Below are 16,106 nucleotides of genomic sequence, written 5' to 3' on the forward strand. Positions count from 1 at the left end.
TCAGCAAAAAGCCAAAGAAGCCCCAGAGAAGGCAGAACAACCGACTGAAACCTTTAACCTTGGCTTATGATGGAGATGCAGATATGTAAAATATAACTTCTCATGGTGACAAATGGAGTCTAAATTAATGGATTGAAATCAGAAGGTATCCAAAGCCACAGGGATTTTCTATGGAGTGGATTAAATGTTTTGATTTTTTCTTTTTTGTAACTGCACCATAGATAAAGGATGGATTTCATAATGCCTATGGATATTCAAGGTGTTATTGCTTTACTTTAGACCATCAGCACTGAGAAATCTGGCAGAATCACGTTAATAGACACTGCAGTTGGAGATTTGTGGTCTTTCCTCAATCTTACAAACTATAAGCACCACTTCTGTCTCCAGGATACTGTAGCTGACATAATATTAACAGCTGGAAGCCCCTGCAACATTAACCAAGTATAATCAGTACGCATGAAGAGTTTGTACCAAGCTGTCTATGACTCTTTATATTCAAGCGTAACATATATACTCAGCTGAACCATATGTATTACTCTATCAGATTATACACTTGTTAAAGAGCATTTTAGTGCTTAGTACAATATTAACTTTTAACTGGGATTAACCCACTGAGCAAGTTCAACAGTTTGCCAGTTGATGATAACTTGTGTTAACCTGCTTTTCAGAGGGCAATGACTCACTTGCAAAATTCTGTCCTGTTATCACTCCAAAGTGTAAAGGCCTCCTGTGTACATCCAGAAAGGAGGCATTCTCAGATTCAGTATTTTCTAGCGGTTGCTGTCTGGAAAAAGAATACCCATTGTAAATGTTACAATACGTTTCTACTTTCTCTAACTCAGACTGTTGCCTGCATCTTTTTTGCTACATGCAAGGCAAATTTTTGCACTATATTAGTGCAGCATGATATGCACTTAACTAGTATTGCCATAGAAACTGCCTCTTTTCAGAAAGGATGATGATGTGTCTTGTGCAAGGAGTGTCAAGTAGACAGGTCTTGGATCCTGAAGAGAGTAGCGTTCGGTTTGGACTGCGACTGGATGGAATCGGCTAACGACGTGTACTGTACGCACCGTTCCTCGTCACAGCGGCCATTTGTAGTCTATATCATGGCAGTAATACAAGTGTCTAGTTTCTTGCCCCATCTACCTATACTGGTATAGATTGTCCTGCTGGTTTCTAATTGTACTTTGAAGGCTGTTTATGACTAGATTTTTTATATTTGTTAACTTTGTTAGAAAAAAAAAGAAAAGAAAAAGAAAAGTGGTTGCCCTGTGATCCTGAGTGACATACTTGCTATCTGAAAAGGTATTCTGATTGTTCAACTGAAATAAAATGGTTGTGCTTTTTTTTTCCTTCCGCTAGTGAGAGCGTTTTCACTGTTGCTGACAGTGCAATACTCAGAGCCCTTTGTCTTTTCTAATTAGGACATTCTTTTAATTACTCAGTTAAACTCTTGAGTGTACTGGCAAGTAAACAATAAGATCAATAGTTCTGCCATTTTAATACTCATGACTTTTTTAAAAACTCTGGCAGTATAAAAACTCACTGTTAACCTCTTCCATGCTGACGGCTTTTCAGTGTTACGCTTCTGACATGAAGTTCATTGATTTGCCAACGTATCTACATGCATGTTACAGATGTGATTCGTGACCTGAGAAGGGTTATTCTCATGAAATGGCTTCTATGTGTAGCCCAGACAGATGAGTGACTGTGCCACTACTAAGCAATACAAAACTTTAATAGGCAACCTCTCAAAAATAATTGTTATATAATGTTCAATATTAGGTTCTCAGGTCTTTTTTATAACCTAAACCATTTCTGCCTACTTATCACGCTCTTTACTCAAGAAGCACCAGTTTTGCACACTGAATAAAACTGTAGCTTTGCAAACTTTGGCCCAGATCCACTGAAATCAATGACAAGACTCTCGTGGACATCAATGGGTAACATCGGTTCTTAAAAGCCACCTACTTTTATTCCACGTAGAATAATTCTTGGAACCAATGTGCATTTTGTGAATGTTCAAGAGAGATTATGGTCCTACTTTAATTTAGCTAACTTATATTACCAGTGTGGTGCTACAGCATCAAGAAAATGACCTTCCTCCCACTGCGTAAGTATTCCACAAACAGGAATGATGAGCAGAGAGGATCAATAGTAACAATCTTTTGTACAGGTTTAATTTCTCATTTTATACCTTGATCCCGCCACAGCTGGTGAAGTGCCATGGCCCCCTGCCACAGCAGTGGTTCATTCGTATACATGTTGCAGGACTGGGGGCTTCAGTCTTACATCACTTTGTAAAGATCCATAGGGAAAAAAACAACAAATCTTGATGAATTTAATTACTTCGGCATTCTTGAGTAGAAAACAAGAAAAACCTAGCTGGTTCCTATTTTGTCAGACATACAAAAAAATAACATGGAAAAGTTATAAAGTTTTTAAGAATGATAACTATCATGTGGAGACATAAAGCTTAATCGTTATTTCTGTACTTTTAGAAGTCTGATTCTGTGTTGTCAAATAGTATTGGACCAATAGGGAACTGAGGGAACAGGGTTTCTTTCATGGGCAATGAGTCATCTTTATTTATCCTACTGGCTGGTCTTAGCAGGAGCTGTTGCCTAGTTCTTGCCTTGAAGATTTTATGTCCTAAATCTAAGAATTTAATAACTTGAAGTTAAAGGTATGCCATCTCCTTTTTCTCACTATATAAAATGGACAAATGAAGAAAGAGATAGGAGGTTTTTAAAAGTATGTTTGGCCTTTGCAATCCATGCAAGTATTTTAGTATGTGTTACATTTTATATCTGGTCAGTGAATTTTGCTGATGCATATCTGCATCATAATAGTGCTGCATTTAAAATCTAGACTGCTTGTTTTTTGGGTTTTTTTTTTTTTACAAACAAAGTGCAAGGAAATTTGAAGCCTGAATGGCTTCCCTCATTTTATCAAAAAAAAAGTAAAATATAATTAGGCTATAAGGAGGGCTGAAATTTTATGTAAAGCTAAAAGTTGCATAGGTGATTAAGCCCTTTAACATTGAAACAGAAATAAATAGTTGGTGAATTATCAGTATAGAATGAAAAGCAATTTGCTTTAAAAATCAGAGTGCTTCTACAAATCCAGTGCCTAAAGCAGCCACTACCGTAGATTGTTAGTTTGTGAAAGTAACGTTTCCAGTGATCAAATAAACCATTCAGAAAATAGCAAAGTAGACATTTTCCTGTTGATGTGGTGGTTTGTGTTTTCCTTTTAAAAATCTGTAGTTTCTAGATTACTGTGTCTGCTTTGAGTCCTGGAGCAGTTTCTTTTTGAAGCTTTGGTGCAACTGCACAAGCTTGTTTATATTTGGTATAAAGCATCAATTTTGAAGCTCCCTTCCTTCTGCCAAAATGTAATAAAGTTTGTTTTCTAATATTACAATCTGAAGAGACCAATTTAAAAACTCTGTGTATAAATCACTGTAAAATATACCTAGAGTGAAATGGAAATCTGTCTTTTTACCTTTATGTAAATTGTGCTCACCCAAAGTTAAGAGTTTATTTTGCCTAACTTAATTTACTTGAATATTTATTTTGTAGAACAAGGAGGCAGCTGTCTGAGGAATGTTTACTTTTTTTTTTTTTGGTTAATGTTAATTTGTAAATTGTGTAATGCATTTTTATTTTTTAAATTATGTATATTTCTTTTTCAATGCACAAAATGTTTACGTACAACTACTGCAAATTTGTGTATATTGTCACTAAGCTTTATTCAGTTAATACAAATGACATGAAAATGTAACAAGTCTTACATTTTCATCTGGGTTATTTTTACATAACTGATGTATTGCTGACAATAAATATAAACACAAAATCATTTAATGTCTCTTTTTAATAGATGTAGTATACTATGCTGGGAAAGAGTAACAATAAAAGCCAGATCCCTAAAATATGACCACCTCTTAAATAGTCTCTTCTTTTGAAAGAAATTAGCAAACATATTCTTGTTAAAAATTAGTATTTCTCTTTAAAAAGAAAGAAAAATACTTTACAATGTTATGGTAACTATCAAAGTCCATTGCTACAGTCCTTGTTGACGTAGGAGTTTACAGTGCATATTTAATTGATCAATAGATATCCAATAAATGCAATAAATCAACAGTATTTTAAATTTTCTTCCTTGATTGCCATTTTTAGGTTAGAAAAAAACCCCAATCCATTTGTGAAGAATAAGGGGTGGATCAAGATCCCACTAAAAGACATCCATTCACATCAGTGAAGCTGAATCTGTCCCTATCCCTATATAAGAAGGAACAGGAACTAAATCCCCCTCCTCCAAATAAACCAACACTCCCAATGCAATCAATAAAATTGTCCTTTACATCCCAGTTGTGGAATAAACATTACCAAATTCACTCTAATTTCTTCTAGGATCAAGAGTTTGTTGTTGATTACCTAAGGAAAAAAGTGACTCCGCATTTTTCTCATAGCTGCTCATATTCTACCTCTGTGCTCTCCAAAACCCTTTTTTTTTTTTTGGTGTCCATTTCCGCAGTGTGTATTTACACACCAGTGTGTCCAATTTCAGTAGTTATTACCTCCCCAGTAACCCTTCCAGGCTAACTCTTAAAAGGTTTAAACCCAATTTTGAGAGCACACAACTCTGATTTTAGAGGCATTTCAGGATTTTCAAAAGTACCTCCTACCTACATTTTTCTCCTGCTGGAATCCACAGTAAAATTACAGAAACATTGGGTTTGTCTTCCCACCTGCAATTTAATAGAGGAATTTTTTACATAATTTAAAGTTGTTTAAGTCAGTATAGGCAGAATTCTACAGTTAAAAAAGATGCTTGGGAGAAGAAAATTAGAATTCCCATTTAAACTCTGCAGAAGAGAATTACCTATGGTATGCCAATGAAGATCATAAGGTCTTCACACACAAAGTCTTATGTTAAAAGACTTTGGCAATTGATTGCGAGACTTCTAGAGGAATGGTTCAGAGATTAGGAAATATATACTTTATTTTAAAAAAATAGGAGAATATGATTTTCCAATACAAGTATAATGAGAGGAGATAGAGAGGTAAAACAAAAGGCTTAGATGAGCATTGTAAATATTTTAGCCTTCTAGTAATGTGAAGATCTGCAGTATTAAGTCTAGAAAATTACCCTGCTGAAACAGTCGTGCATTTAAGCACCCATTCAGGATCTGCTTGGCATCACTAAGCACAATCTGGCTACAGAATAAGGTTATTCCTGAATCTTCTGGTTGTTTTATTGGACACGGGAAAGCTGAATGTCCATCTAAACACAGCTGATGACCAGGGAGATGAACAAACGATTTACACTTTTTCAAGTTAGTGGGGACCTGCGGGGGGGGCGGGGGGAGGTGGTGTTTTAGTATCTGCTTGCCTGCTCGTTTATTTTTCAGCAGAGGGAGCTGTTGACTCATTTAGCTTACCTTCATTTGGGCTGTGCCCCTGGCCATGGGAGGGTCGTGCTCTGGAGACATGCTGGTGAAGCATCTCCTACCCGCTTTCAAAAACGGGCATCTTTGCTATGTCCTGGTTTTGATCCAAAAGGTTGCGAGGCTCGCTGTGAGGCACATCTTCAGCAACGTTTGGCAGATGTCGTTGCTCTTTCTGTTTGCCGTCAGCCAACTTTGCACCGGGAGAGGGTTGAGCCTCGTAAGAGCTCAGTAGCCTCGGAGTGGCAGACGTTAACACCAAACTGCTGGTACTCACGTGTGGCAGTGCTTTCAGCTGACCATTCCAGCCTCATGTATAAGCCCTTTCTGGTACTAATATTGTGACCTGCCTTGATAAGCTGATACTGTTGGATGCTGCCTAATCCTGCTTGTCCCAGTCTGATTGGGTAACGTCTGTGCTGAAAAGGATGTGGGAGTGAGGGTCCTGGTGGGCAACGAGCTGACCATGACTCAGCTGCAGACCCTGGCAGTGGGGGGGAGGCAACCGCACACAAGGCTACATCAGCAAGAGCTTGAAGGATGTCATTAGCCACCCCCCCCCCCCCCCCCCCCCCCCCCAGCCCTTATAAGGCTTTACTGGGAGCCCTGTGTCTGGTTTGGGGCCCCCTTTGGGTAAGGGAAAAAGTCCCTCACTGCGGTGACGCTAAAACGTAGCCATATGATCATAATCCATGATCATAGCTATTGTTGTTTTTCCATAGTCAAAGAAATTACGTTTCAAACAGTTCAAGGTTGAACCTATTTCATTATTACTATGCGTTTATTCACAAACCCTTTATTGTCTCAGAGAAGATAAGATTTGGTACTTGCCTGTTTATAGATGAGGGGTTGGTGGCTCCCACATATATTTTAATATTTTGTGGGTTGCATTCAGAACCTAGTCCTGAAGTTTATTAGAATTGTATACTGAAATTTAAATTATCAAATGAATGCGGTTTTGTTTATTTTCAAAAATATTCTTCATAATGTCATTATATTTCTTTAAAATGGCAGAAGATTACTTATTTGTTTCTCAATGAATATCAGATCATATTTGCTTAGCTTACAAATAAAGTGTTTAGTCACAAATTCAGTGTTGAATTTGAAAGCAAGTCTAATTTTTTTTCCTTCCCTTAACAAATATTAAAAACCCCACCTTTCTTACCTGTACATGTCAAACTGACTTAAAACTCAGCTTTTTAATTCTTCCCAGTGCTGCTCATTGAGATGCATATATGCAAATAGCAATATAATTTGAACCCATGGCCAGAATTTAATTAACAGTTCTGTGAATACATGTTCACAGTTTCTTGGCTATCCAGTATTGACAGACTATGTTTAATGCATTGCCTAATAAAGTCCTACAAAAACCTCTCCCAAACTGAACCCAAACTTACTTACACAACTTGTATCACAGAAAAGATATGAAAACTGTCACAGAAAAACAAAGGGTGACATATTGTGTCTTACTTTCATACTCTAAACCTGCTTCCCTTAACAACTTTCTTCCTATGCCCCCATTGTGTCTCGGTGCTTGAAGCAAATGCCAGATTTAATCCATACCTGGATGTTTTCTGATTTGCATTGATTGCTGTCATAGCCTTAATTCTCTTTTGATGTGTCTTCTCACTCTTAAGATCATGGTGAGACAACAACAGTTACCGGTTGACAACTTACAGGCATCTGAACGCATGCTGTCAAGACCAAAAATATGCATACTTAAAATGTGAATTTGGAGGCTGAAATAATTTGTTTTCTCTCTTCATGCAACTATAGCTGCAGCGATGTATTTGGAAACCATGAAAATACCTAATTCTACATATTTCAGGTTCAATCCAACCATTCTATTGCTGATAGTTTACACTTTTCTCTAACATTCCCTTGTTATACTCATTTTGTGTTAATTTTAATTGTAAAATCATAGTAAGGGCTGTCTCCTCTGTATGTACAATTATAGCAGAATGGAGGACCCCCTCTTTGGAAACCTGACTGTGATATAACAATAAACGATTAACAAAAGCTCAAATCCTCAATATCTATTATGTTTCCAAGAATTCTGGGACGAAAGCTCGGTGGACTGGCTTGGAAATATTCTCTATTTGTGACGTCCCTGAAGAGCAAATCACTACAGAAGTCAACCAAAACCCCTATTCCCATGAGCAGCTCCATGGCAGGAGGTTATGTATTCACATTTCCTATTTCTGAATGTTATCCTAAACACACAAGGATGTTCTGGTTTTAGTTACTTTATCTATAATCTATACTAACAACTTAAAATCATGAGTAGTACAGATGATCTCAACGTATATTTAAAACAATTTATCAGAGATATATAGCATCATGCATGTGATAACACAGAACTGAGTTCGGGTTGATACTCTGCACTTAAATTCAAGTGGAGAATCTCCATATGTGTGTATTTATTTCACCTTTGGTTCTCATTTTTAGTTTTGATATTCCACAAAATGAAAGAAATTTTCATCGCTTGATTTGATTTGAACCAACATACTAGAGACTAAAACACCCCATATACTCAGTACTGAAGAAAAATATTCCTTAGTCACAGGTCTGCTCCTTTTCAATGAAGAATTCCGTAGCTCCATTTTATGAGTGGAAATTGGTGACACCAGGTTTCGCTCAGCTGAAGAAAGAAAAAAAAAAATTAGCTGGCAGTTTTGTGACTGCCTGAAGTTGAATTTAATGATCTGCAGCAAAAGCTTTCTGCAACATTAGAACAGCAGCTGGAGCTAAACCCTACATTTCTGTCTTAAATGGCCTACACTTACTAGTTGATGAGCAAAACATTAGTAGCAGTCATTTGTTCAGTTTTACAGAAATATAAAAGGGAGCTTTGCAGCACAAGCGAGAAGTTAATTGTTAATCTCAAACCGGCTTCCCAATCTCATTGCAAAATTATAGCACTAAAGAAGCCGGGGCAGAAGTCTAATGGCCTCAAAATTGTAAACGGGCCATTTCAGAAAGTCAAAACTTTATTTACATTAAAAATTGCTATACTCCATCTCTGTTAATGCATTCTCTTTGAAATGAGGTGGTACTGCAGATGTCAAGACTTCCATCTGCCACCTTAGACCAAAGAAATGGCAGGACAATGTGTTTCTTCAGGAAACTTCATGGGTCTCATCAAAAAGGCTTACCACCTCATATTAAAATTGTGTTTATGTTTAACAAATTCTTATAAGCTACAAAGCTTTGTCCTATTATTTGGGGCTTTATATACCTATAATAACACTATAGAGATTATAAGAAAAGAATATAAGTGATAATAACATTTATTACTACTTGATTTACGTTGTTTTTCATTTTTAAGTCCTACTTCAGTTTTGTCAATTACTATACAAAACATTCTGGGCATGCCCCACATCATAAACTCTATTGAACTATGTATATAAGAAGAAAACATATATGCAACAGGATTGGGAGGGGATTTTTCCAGCAGAATCACAGGACAATAAAATAAAAGTAAATTATTCTAAATTTATTTAAAAGAGGGGAAAAATATTATTTTAAAGAATTCTCCGAATTACTGTATGCAAATTTCCAACTTTTCATTCTCATTGCTTTTCAAAAAAACTCCCAGATCTTCCATTTACCATACAATCCCTAAGAACAAGGAAGGGAATTTCTTCAACGTACTCTCAGTTTCTTAATGGAAGGTTTGCAAAATCCATGGTCTGTGCATTTTTTCATATTTCCATAGCCTTTCTGGGGGAAAAAAAAGTCTTTCCCCTTTTGTCTTGTTGTCAACATTGTACCTATTTGACCATCAGACATATATATCTATACCCATGTGTCATTGTCTCATGTTCTGGAAGTCTTTTGCCCCAGCTGAACCAGCTGCTAAGATGCTCTATCAAAAGAGGAGAACAAGTTGGAATAGCAGGAAAGGTGTCAGGTGTCTACAGTTAATCCTTTTGTTTGTCTTCATGTAGTACAAACACAGTTTTACATAGTTATTCTATGCAGAATGAGGTATTTACGACTCTAAATGATGATGCAGTGCAGAGGAAGACAGGCCTGGTATGACAGCAGAGCCCTTGAGCAGTGAAGACAGGATGCGATGAAGAGGGCCACAAGCACAGGGTGCTGAGGGAAGGGGCACAGGCTGGCGCTGGAGACTCCTTGGCTACAACTCACTCACACTCAGTTAACGAAATGCACACCTGGAGCTGGACAGGACTGGGTTTAGGGGTCAAAAAGAAAACAAAGAAATAGTAGCTGACATACGTAGGAGACACTATATATAGTAACTTTGAGTGTAATATGGAACTGTAGACCAGTGAGGACAGAGCAAGATGTAAAAGGATGTTGGCAGACGTACAAAAATGACCCCAAGTAGATCCTAGACTGAAGAAGAAGAAACCATCAACACGAACATTATATTCCTCACAGTGAAGGACTCCAAATGCTGACGATTCACCATAACACCTCACCACTGCCACCAGCATGAAACCACCAAGCTCAACAGCCAAAGGAGCAGTGGAGGCGTGAGCCTAACACTGGGAGAAGGGGTGGGCACTAGGAGGTGTGCGTATAACAATTTTAACAGCAGTATCATTCTTTTTTAACCAATTAGATCTGGACTAATAATGGTTAGATGGTTTCACTTTCAATTATACTAACGCAAATTTTACCTTTACTTATGTAAAAGGTGTGCTTTCTCTGTCCCCATAAGCAAGATTTTGAGTGTAACAACTCTGCAGCAACAAAGAGAATTCTGTGGCAGATGGATGAATTTCTGAGTTATATGAATATCGATACAGTAATCATCTCTTGGTACATCAAATTTAAAAAGAAACAGAAAAATTTGAAAGCTATATATGTTCTGGCTTCAAATCATTAGAGAAATGTGTAGAAATAAAAGCAAAGTTTGTCATTACCTTAAGGGCACATCTTGCTATTTTTAATGGAGAAATTCAAGCTAGTTTAGTAGGATATTTTAATTCAGAACTGAACCAAAAATCCTAAATTAACCTAATATGCACTATGTGCAAAAAAATGTGATGACACAAAAAAAATCAACAAAGACATTTTATGTAGGACATTTTTAAATTATTTATTACCATAAGCAAGGCTTTTATCTGGATTACGATGGCAGATGACGTGTCACAAGGGTAACCAGTTGAAATAATTTTGTCTGCCTAATATACCAACGATCTAGAAAACAATAAAAACACAGAACTTGCTAATGCTAATAAAAAAAAATACTGACTGAGCAGACATAGTAAAGAAGCCTATGGGCTTGTTACTGAAAGTAGTAAAATTATGAGCAACTGGAACAAAAAAGTGCCTGGAGTGAACTAAAGAGTAGCTAGGATTAACTGTAAAACACTGCAAGATAGCAGTGGGGGATAAAGAAGAGCAAGGGAAAATATGTCATAAAGCAATGAGCCACAGCAAAATCTGGTATGATCAAAGACATAACAAAGCGTATGCTGTGAGGCTTCTCTCCCTCAAAAGCAGAGTAGAATTATTTCAAAATAACTTACATTTGTGATAGTAAATAGCCAAATAGTGCCTTTAACTATAGCTCACTAAAGAACTGGTTAAGACAGGGACAGCATAAGCAAGGAATTAGTTAGTAGTAGTACAACACCTCTTCTTACAAAACAATGTACTAGCAAAAGATATTAATATATTAATGAGTGGAAAAATTGAAACTAATGTCTGAATAACAACAAAAAATGCATAATTTTCATAACACCCCAGAGGGCTTTTTCTTGCATTTACACTATGAAGCCAAGTATCATTCGTCTCGGGACTCCCTAGGCCAGCAGTTGTCCACCAGCTACTGTATCTAGCAGACTCAGGTGGCTTTTTCTTCTATAACAGGGACCCATTTGCTTGTGAACCTTTGCCACCTCGTAGCATCCACTGCTCTTCTAATGGTTCTGGGGTGCTCAAGTAAGAAGCAGATCCAAGGTATGGTCTACAGCAGGTATCATTGCTGCAAAGTCATGAAAGGCGAGCAGTGCCTGGCAGTCTTTGCTTTCCTCAGAGGGTGGCTCTTCCTCAGGCAGCAGGGGTAGCTTAGCGCACAGTAAGTGCCTGAGATGTGCCTGCCCACCAACACCACGGTTGAATGAGTCTAGAGCCGAAGGTAGCTGAACAAAATTCATTTGAAAGGGGGATTTGAAGAAATGTGCATGTCATAATGAGGTGAAATAAGAACAGAATTAAATTCCAGCACATTCAGATGCTCAGTGTACCCTGAGAACAAGGCAAGAAAAATGTAACTGAAGTGCATGTAAACAAAACCAGACTTTGATACATGGCCCAGATACGTGGCCTTGAAAAACTATCCGGGCAAATTTCAGCTCAAATATTCATGATTTCTAAGACTAAAGCATACTTTCTCCAGGAAAGTAGGAGAAGTCTGATCTGGTGAATCATTCAAAATAAACTGCCTACAGCAGTGGAACATTTGCTGAGCCAAACAATCCTGCTAGCCAGGGGAAAGCACCCAGGTCCCCACCGTTAGGGAGTGCTACACTGCTGATGGGCCAGGTAGCCTACGGTGACAGTTCTGCAATATTTACCATTATAACAACTTGTTTCAATTGCTTGTACCTTCATTAATCTTTATGAAGTTTAATATTGTTTTAAAGCTTCAGCTAAAATTGGACACCATACGTTGACTTTCTCATTTTAAAAAAATCTGACAATCCTTTGGTTAGAAGCCTTACTTTTTCTACACTTTGGAGTAGAACCCAAAAGAGGGGAACTGCAAGGAGGAGCTGACTATAAAGTCAAAACCAGCCTTTCTACAGTCTTTCAAATCAGAAAAGATTACAAAGCTTTTGAAACTCTTCATTTCCCCCTTGACCCATAGAAATTTCTTAGAAGATTGGAAGCAGAACTCCCTCAAGATTTCTCTGTCGTGGCACACTAAGAAGTCAGCAGAAGATTAAGGGACTTACGGACAAGAGGAAAGATGAATTTGGCAGGAGAATGGGGACGAAAATTTAGAAGCAGACACAGAGAAGAGAATTGTAAGAGTTTACTATCTGAAGTGAATGAAGATTGGACCCTGTGAGAAAAAAATACCACATGAATATATAACTGATGGTATTGTAACACATACACATTTTTCCTTCCATGCATGGCTGCGTGTTGTTCAGACACTGAGGCACATAACAGTTTAGGATTCCTAGAAGACTTGGTGGGATTAACAAATAACAGAAAGGTGTTTTCGTTTAGAGGTTCGAATACTTGCAGGCACAAACGTGGACAATATCATTATTTCTCATACCCACAAGTAGGCCACGCTGGGCTCCTGGGGACTGGAAAATGTTAAAAATTGTGTCCATATTTTAAAAGCCAGTAAATGCCTGTCTCAGCTTATCTGCATTTGGTATATTATGCATATAACCAATGGACAGGTTCTCAATTCCCAAAGACGTCAACTTTCTTTGTACATTATTTGTCTAACAGCATATTTATTCACTACTTGTAAAATGGACCTAAAATATAGTGAAAGCACAGCCCAGAGATATTAACTTATCACCTTCAGATTTTTAGATACCAAAATTAAATAAGATTGTGAAATGACTACATTCCATCACTGAAGATTTTGTGCTTCGCTTTGACAAGATTTGCTTCCTGCGAGTTAAATGCTGTCCAAGTTGGCATCACCACATCAGTATATCAAATTAAGCTGACTTTTCAAATGAGCTTCTAATTTGTTGGCTGAAAGAAGGGGGAAAAAAAGGCATGCTCTCGCCACATAATATTTCCCTTGTCGCCAGTCTGCATCCAAGCAATTTTACCTCGTGGCATATACTGCCATGTTAGATGACTTAATAGTGCTTATTTGAATTAGCTTCACTTTCCTGGCATTGTCTAGATTATAATTAGAGCAGGCTATTTCACACACTGTACACTGGTTTTATAACAAACATATGTGAGACTTCTGGAATGGGGAAGCTGATGCACTAATAAGTATGCTAACAAATTCAGCCAACGTGTTGTTAATTTTCTAGTTGTAGGCCCTTATCTTCATCTAAGAGGGTGATGTTAAGTTTTCTGTAGGCTTCAGTGGAGGAGTCTGTAACCATACCTGGATGGCTTCTCCGGCAAAACAAATATCTATTTCATGATCTTTCAGTAGAAATGGTCAGAGGCTTGTTACTGTTTCTTCTCCATAGAAAAGTCTTAGTGCTGCAAGATGAATAGTTAAATTACCAGGTTTGGTTTCACATTCGTTACCACCTGTATTGATGACCTGTGTGGCTTCCCAAAACCCTCTTTAATATTCAGGATTCTCATGCATTGGACTCCAAGGCAAAGTAAATAGTACCATGAGGTAAAATAAAGTCTGAAGCTACAGAATAGGTCCACTCAATTTTGATTCTTAGAACAACTTCCCTACAGTCTGATGAGCACAGGGCACAGACAACAGTTGGGCACCAAGATCTGTACAGGTGTACAGTCCTATGGAGTATAACTGTGTGAGCCTACAGAAAACAAACTACAGCCACAACACTGGCACAATTTATAAGCTATCATATAGATAGGAAAAGGGTAAAAAATTAGCAGAAAACTGCTTTGCTTATTTGCACAGCAGAGGGCCACAGCAGCAATGCAAATATGCTGGAAGCATGTAATAGCTAATGATTCAAAGGATGAAAAAGATGCCAGCTTCACTGAATTAAGGATGAAAAGAACTCACTGTTCAGCTGAGTCCTGCTAAACTAGCAGACAAGACACTTAGGTAACCATAGAAACTTTACAAAACCTTCTAGCACTAAACTCACTAATTATTGCAGATTTCTGCTGTTTCATAAATAAAAGTTAAAAAAAAGAGGAGTCTAATTATGTGGCAAAACAACAGAAATTACCAAAGCAATGCCAGGTTGGGAAGACCTTAAATGATTCAGAAGATCAATTGATAGATGATGCAAGAAATGAAGCAACAGAAAACTGACTTGTTCACAATATCTGCTATGATCTTACAGCTCACACTAGAAATTAAAGTTCCAGTGAATACTGTACTGTGAAGAGCAGAGAGCTGCAGCAGCATTATGAGATCTGTCAGCAACAGCAAGGAAAGCCAGCCAGGCAGAAAGCCTGACACAGAGAACTCTCAAGATTGCATGTTTTTTTCTTGTCCAACACTAATCATTGTTCAAGAAGAAACAATAAAAAACAGGAAGAAATGAAAGTACTCACAGAACATGGACAGACTGGTGCAAAAAACCACAACCATCTCCTCCCAGAGGCAATACCAGAGAATTTCAGATTCATCAGTTGTGATTACAACAGAGTCCACAGAGAATACCATGCTGTCTTGACAACTATTTAATTTAGAAGGCAATAAATGAAGCATTGATTTCAATTACAAGGGGAGAAATAGAAAAATTAAGTTCATAGAGGATCTGCTATGTCTGACTTCATGACACCATTAATTGTAATTCTTCATAAAGTTACAAAAAAAAAAGTGGAACGTACCCTCCTTGGCACACACATATGGTAATATATACTGTGAATATCTTTGTTCTGCTTCTCACTCTTATGGAAAAGTCACTCTAGCTATACGCCACATACATTCCCATGCCACCTCACAAGTGAAGTGGCCAGGGACTGAATGCCAAGGACAGCTCACCCTGCGGCAGTCAGAACTTTCCCAGGACACGTGTACGTGGAGGCACAGCACAGTCCGTGCAAGGCAGTATGCCAAAGCCTGTCTGGCACTGAGCGGGGGGGTGCTGGTGGTTAAAGGGGAGGCGGTGGAGAAATGCAGCTCTATCAATGCATGATGTGCCATGCTGCTTGTTCTCAGTCCTGAAGAAGACGCCCTAGTCATGGTCTGTCGTTAACACAGATGGATCCATAAGGGCTCCGGAGGAGCCTGTTATTGACTTAGGTACTCAGAGAAATGCAGCTGTGCTTCCAGGTGTCACTGCGGTACTTGAATGTCTGCAAACAGGAGTCGGTGAATATCTTCTTAGACTTCATAGATATATTCTATAGGACTGATTAACATTTTGAGAATAACATATTTATACTTCTATGTGCTTTTTCAACTACATAATATATGGAATTGCTTAGTATCCTTTTAACCAGTTCAGTAAACCCAGGTACCCTGGTCTTTTTTACTGCTGTGAAGGTAATAAGCACAGTTATTAAAATCCCATTGTGTGGACTCTCAATGTTCTTGCCTTAGAAAAAGAACAAAGACTCAACAATTTCAAACATTTTTCCCTTTTCCATTAAACCCCCCTGTAGTCTGAGGTAAAAGCAATTTCATAAAGCCTCCTTCTGATGTTTACAGCTCTAAAAAGAAGAAAGGAGAAACTTCAGAAAAGTTTACCAGAACACTAAAACAAATTGGGGGCATGTTTTTTCTGTCACTTTTGTGATGTCTTCTAGACACTTTTACATGTCATCAGACCAATTAGCCAAAAGGAGACCTATCAGTGAACAAACTGAACCAGAATAACTTAATGATTTAACAGGAGTAGCACCTATTCAAACATTACCATCCAGCTTTCATTTCTTTGAATCAAAGTAGGACATCAAAGATGTTAGATTAAGAGCAAAGAACCACAAATGCTGAAAAAAATTTATGGTCCAAGAAAAAAGATTAATCAAATAGAGGTGCAAATGAAAGCAATGAATCTATAGCAGAGCT

General features: G+C 37.7%; 1 protein-coding gene across 1 annotated transcript in view; it reads left to right on the plus strand.

The window, feature by feature from the left end:
- The window catches only part of THSD7A (thrombospondin type 1 domain containing 7A), a 293,162-nt gene extending 289,319 nt beyond the window's left edge, over positions 1-3,843 (plus strand). Inside the window, exon 30 of the mRNA XM_054817889.1 lies at positions 5-3,843. Within this exon, the coding sequence (XP_054673864.1) occupies positions 5-89 (85 nt within the window). The 3' untranslated portion in view covers positions 90-3,843. The remainder of the gene's footprint in view (positions 1-4) is intronic.
- Positions 3,844-16,106: the final 12,263 nt, after the last annotated feature.

This window comes from Grus americana, chromosome 2, assembly GCF_028858705.1.
Source record: "Grus americana isolate bGruAme1 chromosome 2, bGruAme1.mat, whole genome shotgun sequence".
Classification (NCBI taxonomy): Eukaryota; Metazoa; Chordata; class Aves; order Gruiformes; family Gruidae; genus Grus; species Grus americana.